General features: G+C 44.8%; 1 protein-coding gene across 4 annotated transcripts in view; it reads right to left on the bottom strand.

Annotated features, from left to right (window-relative positions):
• Positions 1 to 694: 694 nt before the first annotated feature.
• Positions 695 to 27,914, bottom strand: part of LOC137598592 (epidermal growth factor receptor substrate 15-like 1) — a 78,661-nt gene continuing 51,441 nt past the window's right edge. For 2 of the 4 annotated variants that reach the window (XM_068318914.1, XM_068318917.1), the window contains exons 17-26: positions 25,019 to 25,198; positions 21,877 to 21,982; positions 21,551 to 21,601; positions 17,957 to 18,093; positions 12,976 to 13,039; positions 7,748 to 7,887; positions 7,023 to 7,116; positions 6,271 to 6,432; positions 2,277 to 2,293; positions 695 to 1,602 (exon numbers count right to left, since the gene is read on the bottom strand). In XM_068318914.1, coding sequence (XP_068175015.1) covers positions 1,450 to 1,602; positions 2,277 to 2,293; positions 6,271 to 6,432; positions 7,023 to 7,116; positions 7,748 to 7,887; positions 12,976 to 13,039; positions 17,957 to 18,093; positions 21,551 to 21,601; positions 21,877 to 21,982; positions 25,019 to 25,198 — 1,104 coding nt within the window. In that variant the 3' untranslated portion in view covers positions 695 to 1,449. The remainder of the gene's footprint in view (positions 1,603 to 2,276; positions 2,294 to 6,270; positions 6,433 to 7,022; positions 7,117 to 7,747; positions 7,888 to 12,975; positions 13,040 to 17,956; positions 18,094 to 21,550; positions 21,602 to 21,876; positions 21,983 to 25,018; positions 25,199 to 27,914) is intronic. The other 2 variants (XM_068318916.1, XM_068318915.1) reach the window with 2 other exon arrangements.

The following is a 27,914-nucleotide window of genomic DNA, read 5'->3' as shown; positions in this document are numbered from 1 at the left end:
GGTGTTCACTGGTGTTCACTGTGTTCACTGGTGTTCACTGGGTTCATTGGTGTTCACTGGTGTTCACTGGAGCTTGAAATTTCTCACAATAACCATGACGTAACCAAAAAGTTAGTTATCGACGACCACTGAGCGAGTAGCATTTAGGAGCAGACACTGTTTCATCTGGCCCACTGGTAGCCTAAAGAACAAAATCAATCTCAGCACACTGGTGTTCACTGGGTTCACTGGTGTTCACTGGTGTTCACTGGGTTCACTGGTGTTCACCGGTGTTCACTTGGTTCATTGGTGTTCACTGGTTTTCACTGGTGTTCACTTGGTTCATTGGTGTTCACTGGTGTTCACTGTGTTCACTGGTGTTCACTGGGTTCATTGGTGTTCACTGGTGTTCACTGTGTTCACTGGTGTTCACTGGGTTCATTGGTGTTCACTGGTGTTCACTGGAGCGTGAAACTTCTCACAATAACCATGACGTAACCAAAAAGTGAGTTGTCGACGACCACTGAGCGAGTAGCATTTAGGAGCAGACACTGTTTCATCTGGCCCACTGGTAGCCTGGTCCCATGAACAGACAACATGTGGACTGTAGCATGTCAGTGGTCACTGACCACAGGTCACTGGTCACTGACCACAGGTCACTGACCACAGGTCACTGATCACAGGTCACTGATCACAGGTCACTGACCACAGGTCACTGGTCACTGACCACAGGTCACTGATCACAGGTCACTGATCACAGGTCACTGATCACAGGTCACTGACCATAGGTCACTGGCACAAACACACTACAGACTGGTGACACAGAGGGGACACACACAGAGGGGACACACACTCCCACCAAACATGCCAGAATTTCCAGTAGAAGGGAAACACCTTACAGGTGTTGGACACAAACGAGGACACACGTGTGTGTGTTTGTGTGTGTGTGTGTGTGTGTGTGTGTGTGTGTGTGTGTGTGTTGTCCTCAGGAGCCCGAGGAGCGCCGGAGAAAAACTCAACAAATAACAAACAGCTATGATGATCTGGATGGTTTTGATATACGATTGAGCTGCTTGCCTGCCTGGGGGGCTGTGGGGAGGCCTGCCTCAGAAAACAGATCCGTCACACAGCTGTCCCATCAGACGGTGTGTGTCCCATCAGACGGTGTGTGTCCAATCAGACGGTGTGTGTCCCATCAGACAGTGTGTCCAATCAGACGGTGTGTGTGTCCAATCAGACAGTGTGTGTGTGTCCAATCAGACGGTGTGTGTGTCCAATCAGACAGTGTGTGTGTGTCCAATCAGACGGTGTGTGTCCAATCAGACGGTGTGTGTGTCCAATCAGACGGTGTGTGTCCAATCAGACGGTGTGTGTCCAGTGTCTTTAATGTACAATCCAGTTCCGGTGTGAGACACAGGTCTGAGCGTCCTGTCTGCCCACTGGGGGGCCTCAGGGCCCCCGCTGGGGCCCTCAGGGGCCCCCGCTGGACATCTCGGCCTTGCTGAGGGCGATGGCCAGCTCCAGGTCCTCCTGCTCCTGCTGCCTCAGCCGCTTCAGGCGCTCGCGCTCGGCACGCTCGCTCTCACGCTTCGCCCACTCCAGCTGCTGGGCCTCGTTCCCAAACTGAGAGACGGAGGGGGGGGGGGGTTCAGTGTGGTCTGGAATTCTGTTGGTACACCTCTGTTCAATAACCTCTGTAGTGACAGACTACAATTAATGACTGATGGGTTCTCTAGACGTCTGCTCTCTTCTAACCTCCACCAGGATTGGAGGTCTGGATCCTCTACAGTCTCCAGAGCTGAAGGGACGGTTCTACAGACGGGGTCCAGTGTGTTCGTTAAGTAAGGCTGGAGCAAAATTCACTCCCAGACTGTTTTTACAGATTACCACTTTAAAGGCTAACATAATTCAAACTGTCCATGCAGGTTTAAACAGTTAGCACCTCCATGGATGTTCAGGTTCCTGGTGAACCTAAAACCACCCGCTTAAAGCAAACCACTCACTATTAGAACAAAGACAGGGAAATACTGAGGAGGAAAAAGTGTTTGGAGAGCTGGAAGGGAAGCGTGATGTGTGTCTAAACAGAGAACCGGCTCCAGATGAATCAATGAAGCCCTGCTGACACTGACATCAGTGCATTTTGATAAAACACACAGTAAGAATAACTGCATTTTTCACCAAAGCAAGTTACGAGTATAAATGCTCCCTCACACATCAACCGTGTTGTTTTTAGTATCTCACAAATCTGCTGACTTGTAATAACTTGTAATGAGAGTAATTCTATTATGAGTTCTTACCTTGGCTTTATCAGGTCCTGTAACAGAGGTGGATTACAGAACAGACAAGTTATAAAGCAGACACTTCTGAACCCAGTGGAGTTCACAGGACAGACAATCATCACAGTCGACACACCTGTAGAGATTCTGGCCAGCAGGATGCTGCTGTGTGTTTACCACACCCAGAGACATCCAAATCAAAGTCTGTGGCTTACTGGAATTTGAAGTTACTAAAAGTTAAAGTACAAAACTTTTTGAGTGAATCCCTTCAAGTAGTTACACTCACAACAGAAAACACAGGAACACATGACTACAGCTACAACAGATCTGACATCCAAACTCAAGCCCAGCCTGTCAGATCCATCGCGTGTTGAACGTTTTATCTGTGCACAAACACTCACGGCTGTGACTTCTGTTGTTTTATGTCGACACAGATGAGAGATCCAACATCAACGCTGTAACTCAAGTCACTGTTCCATCACAGAACAAATACTCCCACTATACTGTATATACACACATATATATATACATGTATATATACCTGTATACACACATACAGTATATACATATATATGTACACACACACACACACACACACACACACACACACACACACACACACACACACACACACACACACACACATATATATATATATATATATATATATATATATAAAACTTGTTAACATTACTAATTCCACAAATACATGTTCCTCCCTTTAAAAGGGAAACAAAGCAAGCTTGAAAAAAAAAATCTACCAAATTCAACAACTCCACTTATGATACTTTTCATGCCTCAATTTCTGCTCAGCATATTTTCTGTTTCTCCTGTGGCAGTGTTAACTAGTTAACTAGTTAACCACTTGCCATTGTGCAGTGTGCAATGGCTGTTAACACACAGATTAAGTGCAGGTTTGATCAGCGACAGGAGACGACCCGTCAGAGGCCCTAGTGGGGCCCTAGTGGTGTCCTAGTGGGGTTCTACTGGGGCCCAAGTGGGGCCCTAGTGGCATCCTAGTAGCGTCCTAGTGGGGTCCTACTGGGGCCCTAGTGGGGTCCTAGTGGGGCCTTGATGGGGTGTTATTGGGGCACTAGTGGGGCCATTTTGGGTTCTAACAATTATTTGGGCGGACGTTTAACAAACAGCTGTTACTGAAGTATTCAGTCTGGCAGTGGCCAGTGACTGCACCGCCTCCACAACAGGCCTAATGACTTCATTTAAACAAACCTCATCATATATTAATATTTGCTATTTATTTAGGTACTAGAATTTCAATTGTAATTAAGTCTAAAGTTATTGATATTAACTCCTGATCCAGTGGGTGGTGGATTAATAACCATTTATAACTGTCTTAACTATACTGGCCTTTTGCTGAGATCATACTAAACCAGACACAGATAAACCTGGAGGATCAGACATCAGATAAAACATCAACTCCACAACAACACCAAGACGTGAGCATCCAGTTCCAACAGACACATGACAACATCCCATAGACATCAGAGCTGACAGCTGAGTGGTGATACTGCTCCTCTGTTCAATGGAACTGTAGTTGGCACGAGTTGGCCAATCACTGAAGGACATCATTCATTGGTAAGAAAACAGATCATCTTGTAGAAGAACCTTCTCCACCTCAGTGAGTGTTCTGTTATTATCAGTAGTTTCTGTATTGATTGGCTTCTGAGGGACGGAGACGTCTGTTTCTGTATCCTGAGGTTTATTCATCTAGATCATCCAACACACTGCTGGTAACAACACATTTTTAACACATTAAAGCTGCTGTTATAACAGCTGCTCATAAGTCCTACTGTGTTCACACTGGTACCAGACAGCTGACCTGGACTGTTTCACTGCTGTCGCCTCGTTTAATGTTGCACCAATGCCAGGTGTCAGGATCAGCGAAACAAGAGGGACATTGTCAGACACTCTTCACATGTAGGGGGGTAGAGTAGGGTGGGAGTCTGATTTAACCATAGATGATCTACTTCATGTGTGATCAACACCTGCTGTCACGATCCAGCTCTGATCTACAGGCTAAACGCCCTCAAGGGAAAGATACTTTAGTCAGTCAGTAAGTCAACAATCGTTAAGTCAGTAAATCAGCAAGCCAGTCAGAAAGTCAGTAAGTCAGCCAATAACTAAATAAGTCACTGAGTAAATCTGTAATTAAGCAGTAAGTTAAGTCAGTCAGTAATTCAGTCAGAAAGCCAGTCAGTCAGTCTATTACCTATCTAACAGGGTTTTTTTTAATGAGTCTCAGAGGTGAGCAGTAAAGAGTTTACTTTTACTTTGTTCTTTCCCATCAGGCATCACTTCCCTCCTGTCTGTTTGTGGATGGGAATTCCTTTTTGCGTGAATCTCTTTTGGATTTCGTGTGTGTGACCATTTTGTAATTTGTTTTTGGTGAATAAGCATACTTTTAAAAATCAAAATAAAATGAGTGACATTCATTGGAAGCTTGTGTCCAAAGTAAAAAACCACCAGTTTGTCAGGTGCAGTCACTCTACTGGCAGGACAAACGTATTTCTGTCTGTGGAACGCTGACATTAAAATAATCCCCTTCGACCTTCAGGCAGCAGGAGTTAAAGTCGCAGTACTTGTACTACTATCTGTACTTTATCTGTGCCTTCACAGCCTGCATGAACTCCCCTTTGGTACACCCTTGGTTCACCCTTGATACACGCTTGGTACACCCTTGGTTCACCCTTGATACACGCTTGGTACACCCTTGGTACACAATTGGTACACGCTTGGTACACCCTTGGTACGCGCTTGGTACACCCTTGGTACACACGTGGTACACCCTTGGTACACACTAGGTACACACTGGTGCTGCATGGATTTGCTCAGACACTCTCTGATGCCCCATTCTATGTTCATCCTGACGTGATCAAACTATTTTGATGTGTATTATTGCATCACGCCTACATGAACATACTATTGCCCCTCTAAGGGTACCTCAGGGTTTATCAGGGGTATGTCTGCTTTATGCTGAATGATTTCACAGCAGGAACCTCGACTGTCCTCAGACATTTTGGAAAGAAAGCAGAACAATAATCCCAGTTCAGATGACATGCAGGACTGAAATGGATCAGACTGTAATCTGATCTGGAACTGTCAATAGTTACAAACTAAATAAAACCTCTTTGCAGAATCCTGTGAGTTCCTTTATCGCAACACTTATTGCCCCTTAACTAGCACAAGTCATGTGGTCATAGTGTAACGACCAATCACCACAGACCACATTACTTGATCAACGTCCTATACATTTAAAAATCAAATGATTGCGCTGAAACCTGCTTGTCTGTGTGGGCTGGGCTACACCCTGACAGTATCACCATCTGTCTGTGTGGGCTGGGTTACACCCTGACAGTATCACCATCTGTCTGTGTGGGCTGGGCTACACCCTGACAGCATCACCATCTGTCTGTACGGACTGGGCTACACCCTGACAGTATCACCATCTGTCTGTGTGGGCTGGGCTACACCCTGACAGTATCACCATCTGTCTGTGTGGGCTGGGCTACACCCTGACAGCATCACCATCTGTCTGTACGGACTGGGCTACACCCTGACAGCATCACCATCTGTCTGTACGGACTGGGCTACACCCTGACAGTATCACCATCTGTCTGTACGGACTGGGCTACACCCTGACAGCATCACCATCTGTCTGTACGGACTGGGCTACACCCTGACAGTATCACCATCTGTCTGTGTGGGCTGGGCTACACCCTGACAGCATCACCATCTGTCTGTACGGACTGGGCTACACCCTGACAGTATCACCATCTGTCTGTACGGACTGGGCTACACCCTGACAGTATCACCATCTGTCTGTGTGGGCTGGGCTACACCCTGACAGTATCACCATCTGTCTGTGTGGACTGGGCTACACCCTGACAGCAACACCATCTGTCTGTGTGGGCTGGGCTACACCCTGACAGTATCACCATCTCAACTGACATATCTGACGTCTGTAGAACACTAAGAAAAGCTTTAACGTCTTTACTTGATGCTGAAGATGGCGCAAAAGGATCTTTGCCACTGAATGGGTCTCCTGAAGACTTTTTATTCTGAAACAGATCCATGGCATCACTGCTGAATGGCTGAAAGGGGTCACATGGTTTGGACTGGTCCGCTGTACCAGTCATGCTCACAGGTGTGGTATTACCTGGAAACGAAAACGGACTAATATTAGGGCAGAGACCAGCTCACAAACAGAGTGACTTATCACATATTTGCAGGTTTTTTTCCACAGTTCCAGTTGCTGACACAACTTGTCTTGTGACAATTTAAATCAAAAAAGATCAATAAAGGAAATAAATAATAAATAAAGGAACGAAAGTATCTCAGTGATAGGCAAACAAATCATTAACCTGTGAAAAACTAAGAGAGAAAACACGTAAAAATACCAGACGCAGAACCAGAACCCAACTGTTGATTTACCAATTCTCACACATGTATATACGGTATGTTTACGCTATACTGTACTGTACTTTGTGAAGAAAACCCCCCCCCGTGGTAATTATCCACCTAGACTTGATAGACGTTATGTTTTAGGGTAAATAACAAAAACCGTTTGTGATGTTTAGTGGAGAGTTCAGCTTCCATCACCCAGTCCTTACAGGTGTTACTGGACACGGGGGGGTCCACCACCCCCACACAGACAGGACTCCAGCCAAGAACCATGTGTGTGTGCGTGTGTGTGTGTAACTTGGCCACATCCTCTTACCTCACTAGAGCCCACAGGGTGACACTTACCACTGAGGGGTTTGGGTCTTGGGGGAACACTTTTCTTTGGCGGCAGAGCTGGGGTGTCAGTCTTCCTGCCGAAGGCGTCATCCACAAAGATTGACTGGAGGGACAGAAGTTGTCAGTCAGTGGTAGTTCACCAGTAAATGAGTGTAAACAGAGGTCAGGGGTCACAAGGGGACAACAAGAAACGGTTCACTGACAACAAACATTTGGAATGTTAGATTACTGGTCTGTACGGCCTAATCAATCTGTATAATAATTGATTAATTAATCATGTTTCTACGGCCTGAAGTCCTCACAGCAAGTTTTACTGAAATGTCTTTCCTGAACACCAATCAGATCACGTGACCCACGAGGACCCCCCTGCTAACATGCACCGGCTACTGCCCCCCCCGTTGTTCCTACGGCTGGGTGTCCTGCCCATCTTCACACGTGGGTGTGTCTGAATTGAGGGTGGTCCCGCCCATTTGTCACACGTGGGTGTGTCTGGGGTCACCGGTGCTTAGTTCTAGTGAATCACCATGGGAACTGTAGTGTCTACAGTGATGACCTGAAACTATAATGGTGCTTCACAGGAAGTACCGTCTGATTGGTGGGACAGGATCCTGTTCTGTAATGCAGACGGTCCAGGGACACGTATGATTGTTGGGTAAACCTTTAGCGTAATGAAGGACTTGGGAGACGTGTGGTGACTCGGTGCCAGCAGGTGTAACCGAGGGAGGTGTTGGTACCTTCTGGTAGTCCGGCAGCCAGCCGGCTCTGCCCTCAAACGGGTCTCTGGGTTTGGACATGTGGCTGAAGTCTGCAAAGCCGAAGCTGTTACTGCTGCTGAGAGGACCGGCGTCAAACGGGTCCAACGAGCAGAACAGGTCTGGAACACACACACACACACACACACACACACACACACACACACACACACACACACACACACACACACACACACACACACACACTCACACACACACACACACACACACACACACAAAGAGAAGGAAATGCTGAGTTGCATATTGACGATAGACAGGTGCCACGGTGGTCCAGTGGGTGGCGCTGTCGGCTGACACCGCACAGCAAGGAGGTTCTGGGTTCGAGTCCCGCTCTGTGTGGAGTTTGCATGTTCTCCCCGTGTCTGGGGGGGTTCTCTCCGGGTTCACAGGCTTCCTCCCCCCTCCAGAAACATGCGCTTGAGGTTGATTGGCCGATCCCAAATTGCCCTTACGAATGTGTGTGTGTGTGTGTGTGTGTGTGTGTGTGTGTGTGTGTGTGTGTGTTTGGCTCTGCGGTGCACTGGCGTCGCACCTGGAGTTTCCCCCGCCTCACGCCCTCAGTCAGCTGGGAGAGACTCCAGTTCCCTGTGACCCGAGACCAGTGAATGAACCGGTGAAGAAATGACTGACTGAATGAATGAATGAATGACTAAATGAATGAATGACTGAATGAATGAATGACTGAATGAATGAATGACTGAATGAATGAATGAATGAATGAATGAATGAATGACTGAATGAATGAATGACTGAATGAATGAATGACTGAATGAATGAATGACTGAATGAATGAATGAATGAATGAATGAATGAATACTGCCTTAAACCATGTCTGTGAGGAACGCAGCGCCTCTGTGTGTTAAAGAAACACTTTAATACTAAACTGTTTTAAAGGGGGGTCAGTAAGGGGGGGGTTCAGGTTTAATATCAGTGTGGGGGGGTTCAGGTTTATATCAGTGTGGGGGGGTTCAGGTTTAATATCAGTGTGGGGGGGTTCAGGTTTAATATCAGTGTGGGGGGGTTCAGGTTTATATCAGTGTGGGGGGGGTTCAGGTTTATATCAGTGTGGGGGGGTTCAGGTTTAATATCAGTGTGGGGGGGTTCAGGTTTAAAATTAGTGTGGGGGGGTCAGGTTTAATATCAGTGTGGGGGGGTCAGGTTTAATATCAGTGTGGGGGGGTCAGGTTTAATATTAGTGTGGGGGGGTCAGGTTTATATCAGTGTGGGGGGGTTCAGGTTTAATATCAGTGTGGGGGGGTTCAGGTTTAATATCAGTGTGGGGGGGTTCAGGTTTATATCAGTGTGGGGGGGTTCAGGTTTATATCAGTGTGGGGGGGTTCAGGTTTAATATCAGTGTGGGGGGGTTCAGGTTTATATCAGTGTGGGGGGGTTCAGGTTTATATCAGTGTGGGGGGGTTCAGGTTTAATATCAGTGTGGGGGGGTTCAGGTTTAATATCAGTGTGGGGGGGTTCAGGTTTATATCAGTGTGGGGGGGTTCAGGTTTATATCAGTATGGGGGGGGTTCAGGTTTATATCAGTGTGGGGGGGTTCAGGTTTAAAATTAGTGTGGGGGGGTCAGGTTTAATATCAGTGTGGGGGGGTCAGGTTTAATATTAGTGTGGGGGGGTCAGGTTTAATATCAGTGTGGGGGGGTCAGGTTTAATATCAGTGTGGGGGGGTTTCAGGTTTAACATCAGTGTGGGGGGGCAGGTTTAATATCAGTAAGGGGGTCAGGTTTAATATCAGTGTGGGGGGGTTTCAGATTTAACATCAGTGTGGGGGGGCAGGTTTAATATCAGTAAGGGGGTCAGGTTTAATATCAATAAGGGGGGGGGATTCACGTTAAATATCAGTGTGGGGGGTCAGGTTTAATATCAGTGTGGGGGGGTCAGGTTTAATATCAGTGTGGGGGGGTTTCAGGTTTAACATCAGTGTGGGGGGGCAGGTTTAATATCAGTAAGGGGGTCAGGTTTAATATCAATAAGGGGGGGGATTCACGTTAAATATCAGTGTGGGGGGTCAGGTTTAATATCAGTGTGGGGGAAGGTGGTAATGTATTACTGTACTAATGTACTACTGTATTACTGTAGTACTGAATTACTGTACTACAGTATTACTGTACTACTATATGACTACTACAGTATTACTGTACAACTGTATGACTGTACTACTGTATTACTGTACTACAATTTTACTGTACTACTGTATTACTGTACTACAATATTACTGTACTACTGTACCACTGTATAACTATATTACTGTACTTCTGTATTACTATACTACTGTATTACTGTACTAGTGTATTACTGTAGTACTATACAAATGTACTACTGTATTACTGTACTACTCTATAACTATATTACTGTCCTACTGTAGTACTGTAGTACTGTATTACTGTACTACTGTATTACTCTACTACTGTACTACTATATACTGTACTACAGTATTACTGTACTTCTATATTACTGTACTACTGTATTACTGTACTAGTATGTAACTATATTACTGTACTATTGTATCACTGTACTACTGTAGTTCTGTATTACTGTACTACTGTATTACTGTACTACTATATTACTGTACTACAGTATTGCTGTACTACTGTATTACTGTAGTACTGCATTACTGTATTAACGTACTACTGTATTACTGTAGTATTGTATAATTACATTACTGTCCTACTGTATTACTGTAGTACTGTATAACTATAGTACTGTTCTACTGTGTCACTGTAATACTGTATTACATTACTACTGTATTACTGTACTACTGTATAACTATATCACTGTACTACTCTATTTGCTGTACTACTGTATTACTGTACTACTGCATAACTGTTACTGTACTACTGTATTACTGAACTTTGTTATTACTGTAGTACTGTATTACTGTACAACTGTATTTCTGTACTACTGTATAACTATATTACTGTACCACAGTATTACTGTACTACTGTATTACTGTACTACTGTATTACTGTAGTACTGTTACTGTACTACTTTACTACTGTATTACTGTACTACAATATCACTGTACTACAGTATTACCGTACTACTGTATTACTCTGCTACTATATTACTGTACTACAGTATTGCTGTACTACTGTATTACTGTAGTACTGTATTACTGTACTAACATACTACGGTTTTACTGTACTATTGTATAATTACATTACTGTCCTACTCTATTACTGTAGTACTGTATTACAGTACTACTGTATTATTATATTACTGTACTACTGTATTTGCTGTACTACCGTAGTACTGCATTACTGTACTACTGTATTACTGTACTACTGTATAACTATATTACTGTCTTACTGTATTACTGTGGTACTGTATAACTATACAGGTAGTCGCCGACTTACGACCGCGATTGGGACCGACAGATCGGTCGTAACTCGACTTGGTCGTAAATCGACTCTTAAGTAAAAATTCAATCCAGCAGCGCTGGTTCTTGGCTGGGGGTCGCCCGGATCGTCAGCTGGGGCAGCGTGTGGGTTGGTGGGAGCGGGAGACCATCTTTTCATAATCATTGTGAGCTTTGTCTGAATTGTTCGTTTCTTTTTCTCCTCATAAATTTCACGATATGGACGGAAAGCGTCGTTTGCCATCCGTTCAATCCTTGCAAATGTTTCTATGTTCTATGTGCATTTCTTCAAAGTGTGCACGGAGTTTATTTAACAGGGAAAAGCCTTCTGACAAGCCTTTGGTGGTGAACATTGTTTGTTTCCTCCTCTTCTTTCTCTGCTTCTCTTCTTCTTCCACTCTTTCTTCTTCCAGCGCGATCAGTTCTTCTTACAGCGCGATCATTCGTGAGTTCTCCAAGGAGAGGTTTTTTGCCAGTTTCACTATTTTCTCCCGAATCTGATCAAGTTCTTCGTCACTTTCAAATCCAGCAGAAGAGTTGACGTAACGCTTGACAGTTTTTCCATACGCCATTCATACATTTCTCCGTCACAGCCTCCTAAGCAGCCCAGCCCATCAGTAGTGGGCTGGGCTATTGATCTCAGTGTGACTGAACAGCGTGTGTGCGCCGTGGGGACTGGAGAGAGCGCGGGAGCCTCAGAGCGTGAGTACTGTGGCTGGAGGGAAAGCACGCGTTACCCAGACATTGTGGTCGTAAAGTCGGTCGGTCGTAAGTTGCACAGGTCGTAAGTCGACGACTACCTGTAGTACTGTACAACTGTAGTAGTGTATTACTGTATTACTGTACCAATGTACTACTGTATTACTGTACTACTGGATAACTACATTACTGGTTTACTGTATTACTGTAGTACTGTATAACTATAGTACTGTACAACTATATTACTGTAGTACTTTATTATTGTTCTACTGTATTACTGTAATACTGTATTACGATACTACTATATTACTGTACTACTGTAGTTTTGTATTACTGTACTACTGAGCGACTATATTACTGTACTACAGTATTACTGTACTACTGTACTACAGTATTACTGTACTACTGTACTACAGTATTACTGTACTAGTGTATTACTGTACTACCGTAGTACAGTATTACTGTACTAGTGTATTACTGTGCTACAGTATTACTGTACTAGTGCATTACTGTACTATTTTATTGCTGTATTACAGTACTACTGTACTACTGTATTACTGTAGTACTGTATTACTGCACTAATGTACCACTGTATTATTGTACTACTGTATTACTGTACTAATATACTACTGTATTACTGTACTACTGTATAACTACATTGCTGTCCTACTGTATTACTCTAGTACTGTACTACTGTATTACTGTACTACTATATTACTGTACTACAGTATTACTGTACTAGTGTACTACGATATTACTGTACTACTATATTACTGTACTACAGTATTACTGTACTAGTGTATTACTGTACTACTATATTACTATACTACAGTACTACTGTTCTACCCTATTACTGTATTTTACATATTTTCATTCTGAAGCTGCTGAAGGAAAACTACCCCTGGGGTAGTTGTTTGACCCCCTGTGGAAGAGTGGAGGTGTTGGTAACTATTTCCCGGTCACACACTTAGTATTGAGTTAACATGGGGAATAAAGGGAACAATAATCCTGTGGATTAAATGGGATTAGATCCTATCTGGGCCTTTGGGTTTGGGGTCGGAATAAAGGGAAATGTTTCTGAGAACCATAATCCTGTGTAGAGATGGGATTATAATCCTACCTGGGCCTTTGGGTTTGGGGGTGCTCACAGAGAAGGGGTCGTTACTGGTGAAGTGACACGTTTGCTGCAAAGGAACACAAAAAACTTATTTACAGGGAAGTAGTTCCTGTCAGTCACACAGCATTCTTCTGTTATGTCGTTCAATAGTTAATGTTCCTCTTTTTGTTCCTGATGTTGGGGTCACCCACATGGGGTCACCCACAGGGGGTCACCCACCCTGTTTTAATGCCCACAACCCCCCCGCAGAGGACTGTCAGCTGTTCCTTCAGTTCAAACATGTTGGTTTGAAACGATGTGAGACAAGATTACAAGTTCACAATGTGTGTGTTCACACCAGAGTCTATCAAATCACACGTTAGTGTGAACCCGTGTTCCACCTGTAGCCAATGACTGACAGGTGCTGTCGTCCAATCACAGACTAGAACCAGTTCTGAAGGTCTAGTCTCAGGTTCAACCCCGGATTCAGCCTGTGACGACTGCATTTACTGACTGGTTAAACACACACACACACACACACACACACACACACACACACACACACACACACACACACACACACACACACACACACACACACACACACACACACACACACACACACACACACACACACACACACACACACAACACACACACACACACACACACACACACACACACACACACACACACACACACACACACACACACACACACACACACACACACAAACAAAGAGACCAGTGGACCAATGGAAAACATTGTGAGGCTGTAAAGCATCCCCAAAACACAGTCACTGACATCACCAAAAACCTTTGAAGGGCAAAAGGGCAAAAAGCTGCCCCCATCCACCGCTCGCAGAAGAAACCAAAGCACGAGGGCGACACCAGAAGACGCCACAGCTCATCAGCGGTACGGACAGATCAGACCGACATCAGCCAAACGGTCCAGAGACAAGACTCCAGCACCGTCTGACGGTCTGAGGAGCTCCTGGAGAGGATCCAGAGGGTCGTCCTTCACCAGCTGGGGAACCCAGGAGCTTCCCTCAGGACCACCAGTCTGCTGATGGAAGCTGAGCGTGGACGATGCCATACTGTATGTTCCAAACGATCTCTAAACACCTGGAAAAAGCTGGTAGCTCTGTTCTAATACTGTTTTAATAATATAAAACCACATACTTCAGCCAATATGTTATTGAGTTTTTAGTTCCATAGCACCACTGTTACCTGGGAGACTACCTTTTAAATCATCCTCAGTTATCCAGGTCATGGTTATCTGTTCTGAACTGAAGAAGTCTCTTGGATGAGTGACAAAACGTCTTCAAGAACTTTTTTAATGTCCAGTGGATTGACTTAAACACATTTGGATATACAGAAATACTACAATATTTGACTAATTGACTAAGCTCCTGAGTCAAAAAACTCAAAACTCAAAGACAATTTTTGCCTTTAAAAAAAATAGAATCATTTCAATTCATTTTAGCTGTGTAAAAATGTCTAAACCCCCCAAATTATGGAATAAAAAAATAGGAACAATACTTTACCCATTCATAACAGATTATATAAAAATTACATAAACAGTAGGAAAGTATGAAGATAAAGGCTGGAGTACAAACAACCTAAGTCTGCCAACGAGAACGAGATCCATCTCACTGATGTCGTATCCATCCGCCAACATGTGGTAAAGAACGAGATCCGGTCTCACTGATGTATCCTTCCACCAACACGTGGTAAAGAACGAGATCCGGTCTCACTGATGTCGTATCCATCCACCAATGCGTGGTAAAGAACGAGATCCGGTCTCACTGATGTATCCTTCCACCAACACGTGGTAAAGAACGAGATCCGGTCTCACTGATGTCGTATCCATCCACCAACATGTGGTAAAGAACGAGATCCAGTCTCACTCATGTCGTATCCATCCGCCAACACGTGGTGAAGAACGAGATCCGGTCTCACTGATGTTGTATCCATCCACCAACACGTGGTAAAGAACGAGATCCGGTCTCACTGATGTTGTATCCATCCACCAACACGTGGTAAAGAACGAGATCCGGTCTCACTGATGTTGTATCCATCCACCAACACGTGGTAAAGAACGAGATCCGGTCTCACTGATGTCATATCCATCCACCAACACGTGGTAAAGAATGAGATCCGGTCTCACTGATGTTGTATCCATCCACCAACACGTGGTAAAGAACGAGATCCGGTCTCACTGATGTTGTATCCATCCACCAACACGTGGTAAAGAATGAGATCCGGTCTCACTGATGTTGTATCCATCCACCAACACGTGGTAAAGAACGAGATCCGGTCTCACTGATGTCGTATCCATCCACCAACATGTGGTAAAGAACGAGATCCAGTCTCACTCATGTCGTATCCATCCACCAACACGTGGTAAAGAATGACATCCATCTCACTGATGTTGTATCCACCCTCCAACACGTGGTAAAGAACGAGATCCGGTCTCACTGATGTTGTATCCATCTGCCAAGAGGTGGTAAAGAACGAGATCCGGTCTCACTGATGTTGTATCCATCCACCAACACCTGGTAAAGAATGAGATCCATCTCACTGATGTTGTATCCATCAACCAACATGTGGTAAAGAACGAGATCCAGTCTCACTCATGTCGTATCCATCCGCCAACACGTGGTAAAGAACGAGATCCGGTCTCACTGATGTTGTATCCATCCACCAACACGTGGTAAAGAACGAGATCCGGTCTCACTGATGTTGTATCCATCCACCAACACGTGGTAAAGAACGAGATCCGGTCTCACTGATGTTGTATCCATCCACCAACACGTGGTAAAGAACGAGATCCGGTCTCACTGATGTCATATCCATCCACCAACACGCGGTAAAGAACGAGATCCGGTCTCACTGATGTTGTATCCATCCACCAACACCTGGTAAAGAATGAGATCCATCTCACTGATGTTGTATCCATCAACCAACATGTGGTAAAGAACGAGATCCAGTCTCACTCATGTCGTATCCATCCGCCAACACGTGGTAAAGAACGAGATCCGGTCTCACTGATGTTGTATCCATCCACCAACACGTGGTAAAGAACGAGATCCGGTCTCACTGATGTTGTATCCATCCACCAACACGTGGTAAAGAACGAGATCCGGTCTCACTGATGTTGTATCCATCCACCAACACGTGGTAAAGAACGAGATCCGGTCTCACTGATGTCATATCCATCCACCAACACGCGGTAAAGAACGAGATCCGGTCTCACTGATGTTGTATCCACCCTCCAACACGTGGTGAAGAACGAGATCCGGTCTCACTGATGTTGTATCCATCCACCAACACGTGGTAAAGAACGAGATCCGGTCTCACTGATATCGTATCCATCCACCAACATGTGGTAAAGAACGAGATCCAGTCTCACTGATGTCGTGTCCATCCACCAACACGTGGTAAAGAATGAGATCCATCTCACTGATGTTGTATCCACCCTCCAACACGTGGTAAAGAACGAGATCCGGTCTCACTGATGTTGTATCCATCTGCCAAGAGGTGGTAAAGAACGAGATCCGGTCTCACTGATGTTGTATCCATCCACCAACACCTGGTAAAGAACGAGATCCGGTCTCACTGATGTTGTATCCACCCTCCAACACGTGGTGAAGAACGAGATCTGGTCTCACTGATGTTGTATCCATCCACCAACACGTGGTAAAGAACGAGATCCGGTCTCACTGATGTCGTATCCATCCACCAACATGTGGTAAAGAACGAGATCCGGTCTCACTGATGTCGTATCCATCCACCAACATGTGGTAAAGAACGAGATCCAGTCTCACTCATGTCGTATCCATCCACCAACACGTGGTAAAGAATGAGATCCATCTCACTGATGTTGTATCCACCCTCCAACACGTGGTAAAGAACGAGATCCGGTCTCACTGATGTTGTATCCATCTGCCAAGAGGTGGTAAAGAACGAGATCCGGTCTCACTGATGTTGTATCCATCCACCAACACGTGGTAAAGAACGAGATCCGGTCTCACTGATGTCGTATCCATCCACCAACATGTGGTAAAGAACGAGATCCAGTCTCACTCATGTCGTATCCATCCACCAACACGTGGTAAAGAATGAGATCCATCTCACTGATGTTGTATCCACCCTCCAACACGTGGTAAAGAACGAGATCCGGTCTCACTGATGTTGTATCCATCTGCCAAGAGGTGGTAAAGAACGAGATCCGGTCTCACTGATGTTGTATCCATCCACCAACACCTGGTAAAGAACGAGATCCGGTCTCACTGATGTTGTATCCATCCACCAACACGTGGTAAAGAACGAGATCCGGTCTCACTGATGTTGTATCCATCCAGCAACACGTGGTAAAGAACGAGATCCGGTCTCACTGATGTCATATCCATCCACCAACACACGGTAAAGAACGAGATCCGGTCTCACTGATGTTGTATCCATCTGCCAAGAGGTGGTAAAGAACGAGATCCGGTCTCACTGATGTTGTATCCATCCACCAACACGGACAGAATGACAGCTCATATCTCAAAAACTTCTCTCAAGGTCCTACTATGTCAAGGTCCTATCTCTATTTCATCATCAGAAGGGACAGTTACACTGGATGTTCAGGAAGAGAAAGTCAACCAATGAGGAGCTGATGCTGGTAAAGACAAACATAAATAATTCTAACGAAAATAACTATAATTTAATTTGAAAAAATAAAGAGTAACACAAGATACAAACGATGCCGAAAAGAGTGTTGCCCCAACAACAAGGCCCGTTCCCAGTGCTGCCCCAACACAGCACCGACTCCTACCTGTCTGTTCTGTGGATTAAGATTATCAGAGTGTAAGACTTTGATAATCTTGTGATAATATAACTTGTCCATGAGCGAGCATCTACCCCTCACTACTGCTTAAGGTGTGAAAAGTGTTAAAGTGAGGGATTGGGACTACAGTTGTGCCACTGCTGGGTTTGGGTCTTTGATGGCCCACAAATACCTTAGATGGTAATGTAGCACTTTTACTGAAGGGGTCTGTGGTGGAAAAAGGGTCCATCTTTATGGTCTTCTTGAAGAAATCTTCAGATGAAGCCTTGAATGGATCCGTCTCTTTGAAAGGGTCTCCTCCGAAAGGATCTGAAGAAAAGATGGAGAACAACAGTTAAAACTTCAACATTAACAGTATCTAACTAATTATTTCCTTAAAAACATAAGACCAGAAATCTCACAACAGCTTTACACTGGTCAATGAAACAACAATTCAAAGGTCCCATATTAGACTCTTTAATTCACTTCACAGAGCTGTGAGATGTCCAACTCCTCTGTATTGGGACTGTATTTATTATTTACTTGAGCCAATAAACTTACTGTCACTATCTCCCCACGGGGACAGTGATTTGATTCCCCAGTGAACGACAATGGCACAGTTTGCTTTTATGACATAACTGAAGTAATGTAAGAAGTTGTGTTATTACTAGCAGAATCCAAACATGAAATATATATTTTAATGTGTAGACTCTAAATATAAATGCCTCTGAATTGGTAATGGTAAGGGTATAGCAGGCATAGGCATAAAAACTGGGTTAAGACTGTGTTGAACATCAATTGGATCCCAGACAGAATTTGTGTTACTGAGGTCACCGTGAGGTCAGATATTAAATGTTCCTCAGGTCAGCCTATTTTTATTTATTTTTTAAATGTTAATTTAATGTATATACTGGAATGATGGTGATTAAGAGCCGAACTGTGAAGAATACTTCTATGACAAACTTCAAAATTCAGATAGCAAAATAGACAAAAACACGACTATTCATCTGTGGTGCTTTAATGGTCACACTGGTGCCTCTTCTCTGGTGCCTGATTCCTGGAGGCTCTGGTTTTGGGGAGTGGAACCTTGAAGGTGAAGTACATTACAGTTCTCTGTGGCAAATGAGATTTTTATCTGGAACTCTCTTTTCAAGCACAGAGGCTGCCATATGGTCACCTAACGAGTCTGCTCCAGTCAGGTACACGACATCATGACTGAGTGTGGTCATTTCAGATTCACGACTAATGTGAAAATACATCCATATGAAGAATGTGCCCCCCCAGCACAAGCTTGTCTTGTGTGACCTGGCAGTATGTCCAAGTAAATCCAACAAATATATCTTCAGCCCCAAGCTGCTGGTCCATCTGGCATTATCACTGCAATGCTCACAGCTTCCTCTGAAGTCTCCAGCCCTGATTCTAGCCGGAGGGAAACACCAGCTGAATGTGATGACAGCTTTAGCGTTAACTTGTTTGAGGGAAAAGGTGATGCAGAGAGAAACAGTTAGAGAGGTCTCAAACTCAGAACACTCTCTGAAAGTCATTGACAGACCTATTGAGGCAATTGCCTGTGACATAGTTGATTTCAATGAAACACAATTTGGATTTGTGTTGCGGAAGCACTTTGAAATGTCTGTTGCCGTGATTCAGTGCTTTATAAATAAAACTTGATTGATTGAAGAAGTACAAGTGATGTAATCTTTGTTGTCCACCAGCGACAGGAAAAATACCATGGTGGAGATGAAATGATTCTCCTCATTTTTTAAGATCTTGAGAAAATGCTTTTGACCTTCCCTGTGATGCATTGTGGGATATGAGGGAGCTGGTTATGCTTGATTGGTTAGTTGGTACAGTTCAAGCCATGTATGCTCACGCCAGAAGCAAAGTCCGTGTTAACAAGTCTTTCAGTGAGGAGTTTAGTGTTCAAGTTGGGGTTCCTCAAGGCTCTGTTCTCAGTCCTCTCCTATTTATCATCACCTTAAAGGTCCTTTTAAGTGAATTTCGAACAGGCTTTCCATAGGAGTTATGGTATGTAAATTACTTTTAATATCTGAGTCCTTGGGAGATCTGCTTGAAAGTTCTAATGCTGGTAGACAGGGCTTGACCATAAGGGTCAGCCAGTGAACATGGACAACACTAAAGTGACGTTCTGTGGCCCAAACACAAACTCTCTGAAAGGTTCCCAGAGGTAACCCACGTGGTGTCTGCCGCAGTAGCGTGGGTAGATATTCCATGTTTTCTACAGGCTGTTCTCACCAGATACACAGGAGGTGTTGTGGCAAAGGACAGACCAGTGCCTATCCCAGCTTCAGTTCTAGGAGCTGTCATGGAATAACTGGCCCTTTTGACAAAAGACCTAGTGGACATATGAGGATTGACGGTCCAATGCGTGATATTGTCATTATGCTCTATGTGGGACACTCTCACTCCTGTTGGTGGCTGTGAGGTAGCTGCTATTACAAGACGTGCTTGGGACAAGCCCAGAGAACTCCTTTCAGTCCTGACAAATCTGTCCCTGTCAACTCGTAGAAGATTATATGAAAGTTATGTAAGGAGTCCAATGCTATGCAAAGTCGGTATGCTAGCATGTGTTGGCCAGTGAAAGGTAGTGACATCAATAGACTTGAAAACAATGAGAGGGCCATGTTGCAGGGGATCTGCCATACAAGACCTGGTAACAGTATAAGAACTGCTGTCCTGTGATCCTGTCCTTGATCTCATTGACCTCAAATCAACTCTTCGGCATTCGGCATCGCCCATAGTCATTGGTTTTGCCATGTTCAGTGGAGTACGTCAGGCATAATTGTGCATAATGCCTCACAGTCAAAGCCGTAGACGTCCAGGTCGAGGTCAGAAGGCATGTCAGGGTTGTATTGGTGAAGATCTGAGAGCTACTGGGCTAAGTGCAGGTGACACTCTTGTCAGAAAGCGCTAGCGTGCTGCGGTCTACCATTCAATTCAACGTCCAACCCACGGCAGTGACCGGTGGACGTAAAATGGAACAGTGAGTTTGAGATAGTGATCATTTCGCTTCATTCCTTTCTCGACGTGACAATGTCAAACGTGAGCTGGAAGAAATCAAGTAAATATTTTTTTGATGAAGATGATGAAGATGAAGAATACTTTTATAATTCCAATGGGAGATTATTTTTAAATGGTAACAGAGTATCGTAAAAGTTCTCAATTTAACAATTTATAGGAAATGTTACTCAGATGACGTTGCACAAGAAATTAAAAATCATTATCTGCTTGCTTTGATTTTTTAAAAGACATTTGGCTAGATAACAATAATGATCTACTCAAGTAAAAACTGTAAATACATTGTTTTCCATTAGTATTATCAACATCCAATCTGGAAATGTGTGAACATCTGATCTGTAAAGTTGGTTATTTTTGGCAAATTATTTAAGCGAGCATGTACAGTATTTAAGTCTACTACATATAATTCAGTTCATTTCAAAATGGCTACAATTTATGCTGAATGCCTTTAGATGCAAAACACAGAAATTTGTATTTTTGTAAGGAGAAGGGAAAACAGAAGGGTCACTATTTGACTATTTGATAAAAATATCAATTATAAATATGTCTCCACAAACACTTCTAAAATCTGACAAAATATATACATTGAGCATTTTCTGCTGTAGTGACAGTACGGTCTTACAGTGTCCAATTTATAGCTCCACTACTTACACACTAATAAATTGGCTGATAGCAACAAGAAAGGTGACAAACTGATTTAAGTTGGAATGTCAGTATACTGGCTCTTGCTCTTTCCTTACGTGAATACCTGTCGGTGCTGATGGCTGCCTTGCAAAAGGGTCATTTTGGAAAGGATCACCTAGAGGAGAAGAATGAAGGAGAGTGGAAAGACCAGAAATAAAATAAAGAAGATGCTTGAATGAGGACATAGAAGACAGTCAGAAAATACAATGTAAAAACAAAAAAACAAAACCAGTAGTCTCAAAAGAAATTAAAAACAGCAGCAATCACAGTCAGCTGTAAGACGAGACATGAGGAAATACATAATGTGTGAAAAAGAAGACAAAGAAAGAAAGAAATGGTGACAAGAGAATCAGGAATACCGGAAGATAGAGGAAGTTTGGGGATAACAACCTTTGAATGGATCTGTTTTGAAGGGGTCTTCAGAGTGGAAGGGGTCGGTGGGATGCTCTTGACGTTGGCTGGTGAACACAGGTGGCTTCACTTTGAATGGATCCTCCTGTAACAAGGAGAAAAACAGGGAGCCGGAAGAATTTTTGAATTTGTTGCATCTTATGTATTAAACTATAAACGGGGCAGACTGCTAACTCCAAGACACAGAGTTCATTTTACCTCCAGAAAGTAGTGCATCCCTCGGATGCACTTAAACAAAAATGTGTGCATCCAAACATGACGTTTATGCATCCCAAAAGTAATAACAGAATATACGGTCGAAACGACGCAAGTATTGAGTTTTACCAATAGTACAATATAAAAACTAAACAAACAATTTAAATGATTTTATTAATAATGTTGTCATACCTGTTTAAGTAAAAAGAAAAAAAAGAGTAAAATAATATATTAGTTTCATCAAAATGTTAAAGCCTGGCTATTATTTATTTTAGATTTTTTTTTTTTTAGTTTTGCTTTTCACTCAATAGTTTTCTTTGCCTTTAATTCATATTTTCTCCTGTGGACACTGAACCAAGCTGAGAGAACCTCCACACACATTTCAGTAATATTTGTAGTAATATGTGTAGTAATATCTGCAGTAATATCTGCAGTAATATCTGTAGAAATATCTATAGTAATGTCTGTGGTAATATCTGTGGAAATGTAGCTACTACAAGAGGACACAAGCCAGTGTCCTATTGTGTCGGTCCCAAGCCCGGATAAATACAGAGGGTTGTGTCAGGAAGGGCACTTGGCATAAAACTTTTGCCAAATCAAAGATGCGAATCAAACCTACGACTTTCATACTGGATCGGTCAAGGCCCGGGTTAACAACGACCGCCATTGGTGCTGTTGACCTACAGGGCGCCGGTGGAAATTGGATTACTGTTGGTCGAAGAAAGAGAGGAGGAAGAGAGAGAAGAGGAACGCCAAGAGTATAGGACTAAGAGTAGGGACGTTGAATGTTGGAACTATGACAGGAAAAGGTAGAGAGTTGGTTGACATGATGCAGAGGAGGAAGGTAGACATACTGTGTGTCCAGGAGACCAGGTGGAAAGGTAGCAAGGCTAGAAGTTTAGGAGCAGGGTTCAAGTTGTTCTATCATGGTGTGAAATGGGAAGAGAAATGGAGGAGGAGTTATCTTGAAGGAGGAGTTTGTTAGGAATGTCCTGGAGGTAAAAAGAGTGTCAGATAGAGTGATGAGTCTGAAGCTAGAAATAGAAGGTGTGATGTTCAATGTTGTTAGTGGGTATGCTCCACAGGTAGGATGTGAGCTGGAGGAGGAGAAATTCTGGTCGGACTTTGATGAAGTGATGCAGAGCATGCCTAGAAGTGAGAGAGTTGTCATTGGAGCAGACTTCAATGGACATGTTGGTGCAGGAAACAGAGGTGATGAGGAGGTGATGGGCAGGTTGAGGAACGCAGGAGAGGAACGCAGAAGGACAGATGGTAGTTGACTTTGCAAAAAGGATGGAAATGGCTGTAGTGAATACTTTCTTCCAGAAGAGGCAGGAACATAGAGTGACCTATAAGAGTGGAGGTAGGAGCACACAGGTAGACTACATCTGGTGTAGACGGTGTAACCTGAAGGAGATCAGTGACTGTAAAGTAGTGGTAGGTGAGAGTGTAGCCAAACAGCATAGGATGGTGGTGTGTAGGATGACTCTGGTGGTGAGGAAGATCAAGAGGACAAAGACAGAGCAGAAGACAAAATGGTGGAAGCTGAAAAAGGAAGAGTGTTGCATGACTTTTAGGAAGGAGTTCAGACAGGCTCTGGGTGGTCAGGAGGTGCTTCCAGATGACTGGACAACTACAGCTAATGTGATCAGGGAGACAGGTAGGAGAGTACTTGGTGTGTCATCTGGAAGGAAAGTAGATAAGGAGACTTGGTGGTGGAATGAGGAGGTACAGGAGTGTATACAGAGAAAGAGGTTAGCTAAGAAGAAGTGGGACACTGAGAGGACTGAGGAGGGTAGACAGGAGTACAGGGAGATGCAGCGTAAGGTGAAGGTAGAGGTAGCAAAGGCCAAACAAGGGGCTTATTATAACTTGAGTGCTAGGTTGGACAGTAAGGAGGGAGAGACTGATCTACAGTGAAACCTCGGTTTTCGAACGCTTCTGTTCTCGACCAAATAGGTTTTCGACCAGAAAATCCGAGAACTTTACGTCTCTGAACTTGACAAAAAATTCAGGTCTCGACAAAACCGAAAGAAGCCGAGCGTACCTGAATGTGACTCATTCGGGAGCAGAGTGAACTCAAATGCTCAGGATGCTTCCTCCGTAGCGCATTCGTGTTCAAAGTTCGATAGGATATCTTTTATTAAAATAAAACACTGTCTATTTCTACCCTTTTTATTTATGGTAAACAGTATACAGTGCAGTTTATGGTGTAAAATAGTAAAAAAAAAAAATAGAAAAAGTTGTTTTTTTAGACTTGGAACGGATTAAAATTATTTACATTAATTATAATGGGAAAAATAGGTTCGGATTTCGAACAACAGACAGACAAACCCAACAGGACTCTTCTTGTTCTCTGGGGGGTCGAACTAACTCCTCTCTCACTGCAGCTTAGAACCAGCACACCTGTTGCTGATTGGTGGATTTTAATCAGACAGAATCACACAGGTGAGTCATACAGGTGAATCACACAGGTGACTCACACAGGTGAGTCACACAGGTGAGTCACACAGGTGAGTCACACAGGTGAGTCACACAGGTGAGTCACACAGGTGAGTCACACAGGTGAGTCACACAGGTGAGTCACACAGGTGAATCACACAGGTGAGTCACACAGGTGAGTCACACAGGTGAGTCACACAGGTGAGTCACACAGGTGAATCTCGTCACGAGAAACGATCGTCAGACGGTGCGTCTCTGGGACGCCAGCTTTAAATGACTCGTTTTCATCATTCTATTTTTCTGGGTTCATTTCTGTTCCATTGCTGTTGAATGTTTTGGTTTATTGTGGGACGCTAACATTAATGTTGACATGCTAACGTGAATATCAGCTAACGAAACTAATGAAACTGTTGGCTGCAAATACAAATAACATTCAGCTGAGACACATCCCATAACAGACCAGTAAACTAGCAGAGAGGCTGACCTGCGCTGCTTTCACCATGGCCTGGAATCTTCCATTCTCCCTGTCAGCGAACCCCTCCCCCATGTCAGCCAGGTTGGTCATGCTGCCCCCATGGGTTCCGTTCAAGGCGTTGTCGTACTTTTTGGTGCCTTTAGACTCATCTTGCTGGCTGTCCTGGATCTGGGACAATTTACTACGTGCCTGCAGAATACAGAGACAAAGAGGGACAAGTGTGGATTCGATGCTGAATGATATTTTTGTGGATGAGCACAGCATGTCAGTGAAACACTGGCACAGTTCCTCCCGTTTTGGTTCGGTTTAAATCAAAAAACAAATCAACAAATTCCTCCCTGAATTTGAATGATGGTAGAGAGACATAGATAGATAGATAGATAGATAGATAGATAGATAGATAGATAGATAGATAGATAGATAGATAGATAGATAGATAGATAGATAGATAGAGATACTTTAATGATCCCAAGGGAAATTCAGGTGACATCTGCTCGCAAGAGATACAATAAATACACATTACAATGACAGAAAGTAATGGCACAGCCAAAGACCCTGTATAAGTTACATTATTTACATGCTGTTACATAATTATGACAACAGGAAACAGAAGAGCCTAGAATAAAAGGAAGGAAGCATAGGGACATGGGAGAAGAAGAAAAGAAAGAGCATTGGGTGTAGATGAAGTGTGATCAGTAACACGTGGATGAACCGAGCTGTAAACTGACACTAAGGACCCCCACAAAGTGTCCCACAGTGCATCCACAGTGCGTCCCAGGCCCCCCTCGTCTATCCCTTCTCACCCGACCTTGATGACCCTGCGGCTTCAGACCCCCTCCTTCTGAGAGAGTGGTTGTGCCCTCTGATGGCACGAGGCACAAAGGTGGTGTGCAGGGGGTGGGTGGTGTTACCCAGGATCGATCTAAACCTGGACATAGTCCTCCTCTCTAGGACAGTCTGTATCGAGTCCAGATCCTGACCGATCAGAGCTAGCCCTCCGGATGAGCCTGTCGAGTCTCTCTGTGTCCCGTTTCCTGGCACCACCACCCCAACACACAATGGCGTAGGACAGCACACTGGACACAATGGACTGGTAGAACAGTCTGAGCAGATTAGAGCTGACGTTGAAGGAGGCCAGCCTCCTCAAGAAGTACAACCTGCTCTGACCCTTCTTGTATACACAGTCCAGGTTCAAGTTTCAAGTTTATTTATTTTTATATAGCCCAGATTCACAAACAATGTCTCAAAGGGCTTTACAATCTGCACATGGACGATATCCCTCTGACCTTTGTGCATTGCAAGCAGTGCGACCAGTCCAGTCTACTGTCCAGCTGCAGCCCCAGGTACTTATAAGTCCCCACTACCTCCACCTCCTTACCCCCGATGACTACTGGCTGTGGGGAGGGTGGTGCCCGCCGGAAATCCAGCACCATCTCCTTGGTTTTGGAGATGTTCAGCTGAAGCTCGTTCCACTGATACCACTCCACAAAGTCCGTCACCACTCTCCTGTACTCCCTCTCATCACCCTCCCTGATACTTGCCACAATTGCAGTGTCATCAGAGAACTTCTGCATGTGGCACGTACCCGAGTTATGTTGGAAGTCCGTTGTGTAGAGGGTGAAGAGAAGGGGGGAGAGTACCATTCCCTGCGGGGCCCCTGTATTGCTGGTCACCACTGATGACACAGTTCCCCATACGGACGTACTGGGGTCTGTCTATTAGATAGTCCGTGATCCAGCTCACGAGGTAGGGATCCACAGCCATGGATGACAGTTTCTCCTGCAGGAGCCGGGGCTGGATGGTGTTGAAGGCGCTCGAAAAGTCGAAAAAGAGCACCCTCACTGCACAACTCCCGACATCCAAGTAGGAGAGGGCCCGGTGGAGGAGGTACAGGACTGCATCGTCAGCCCCAACTTGTGGCCGGTAGGCAAACTGGAGAGGGTCCATCACGCCCTGCACCTGGGGACGCATGAGCTCCAGGACCAGTCGCTCTAGGGTCTTCATCACGTGCGAGGTGAGAGCGACTGGTCGATAGTCGTTGAGCTCAGTGGGGCGTCTCCGCTTGGGTACAGGGACAATGCTGGATGTCTTCCACAAGGACGGGACCATCCCCAGCCGGAGACTGAGGTCGAAGACCTGGTGTAGGGGTCCGCCCAGTTCGGCAGCACAGGCCTTGAGGAGTCTAGGGGGGACCTGGTCTGGTCCGGCCGCCTTCCTTGGGCTAAGCTTCCTCAACGCAGACGTCACCTGTTCCATGGTGATGGCCGTGTGTGGGGGCGTGGCATGTTGATCCCTCCAGCCGGGGGGTCCGGCAGTTGAGGTGGGGGAAGGGTCTGGGTTTGGACTGAGGTAAGTGGGCGAGGTGGACGGAGAGGGAGAGGGGAAGGCAGATGAGCCGGACGGAGAGGGGGAGAAGGAGGTAGGTGGAGTCGGATCAGTTGGGCCGGGGGAACTCTGGGGACAGGTACCTGGAGTGGTGAGGGAGCTGAACCGATTAAAAAAGCTGTTAAGTTCATCAGCTCTCTCCACGTTCCCCTCCACTGTACCACGGCCCTCTCCATAGCCGGTGATGGCCCTCATGCCACTCCAGACCTCCCGCACTTGGTTGCGCCCAAGCTGGTTCTCCAGCTTCCTTCTGTAGCTGTCCTTGGCCTCCCTCAGGCAGAGTCTCACTGCCTGCTGGGGGCGCAGTGGGTGGCGCTGTCGCCACACAGGAGTTAGCGTGTTCTCCCCGTGTCTGCATGGGTTCTCTTCGGGTTCTCCAGCTTCCTCCCCACTCCAGAAACATGCGCTTCAGGTTAACTGGACGGCTTCAAATTGCCTGTGTGTGTGTGTGTGTGTGTGTGTGTGTGTGTGTGTGTGTGTGTGTGTGTGTTTGTTTGTCTATATGTGGGTGTGCAGTGCA

The sequence above is a fragment of the Antennarius striatus genome, chromosome 7, assembly GCF_040054535.1.
Source record: "Antennarius striatus isolate MH-2024 chromosome 7, ASM4005453v1, whole genome shotgun sequence".
NCBI classification, from domain to species: Eukaryota; Metazoa; Chordata; class Actinopteri; order Lophiiformes; family Antennariidae; genus Antennarius; species Antennarius striatus.
This window is presented reverse-complemented; position numbering and strand designations above follow the sequence as displayed.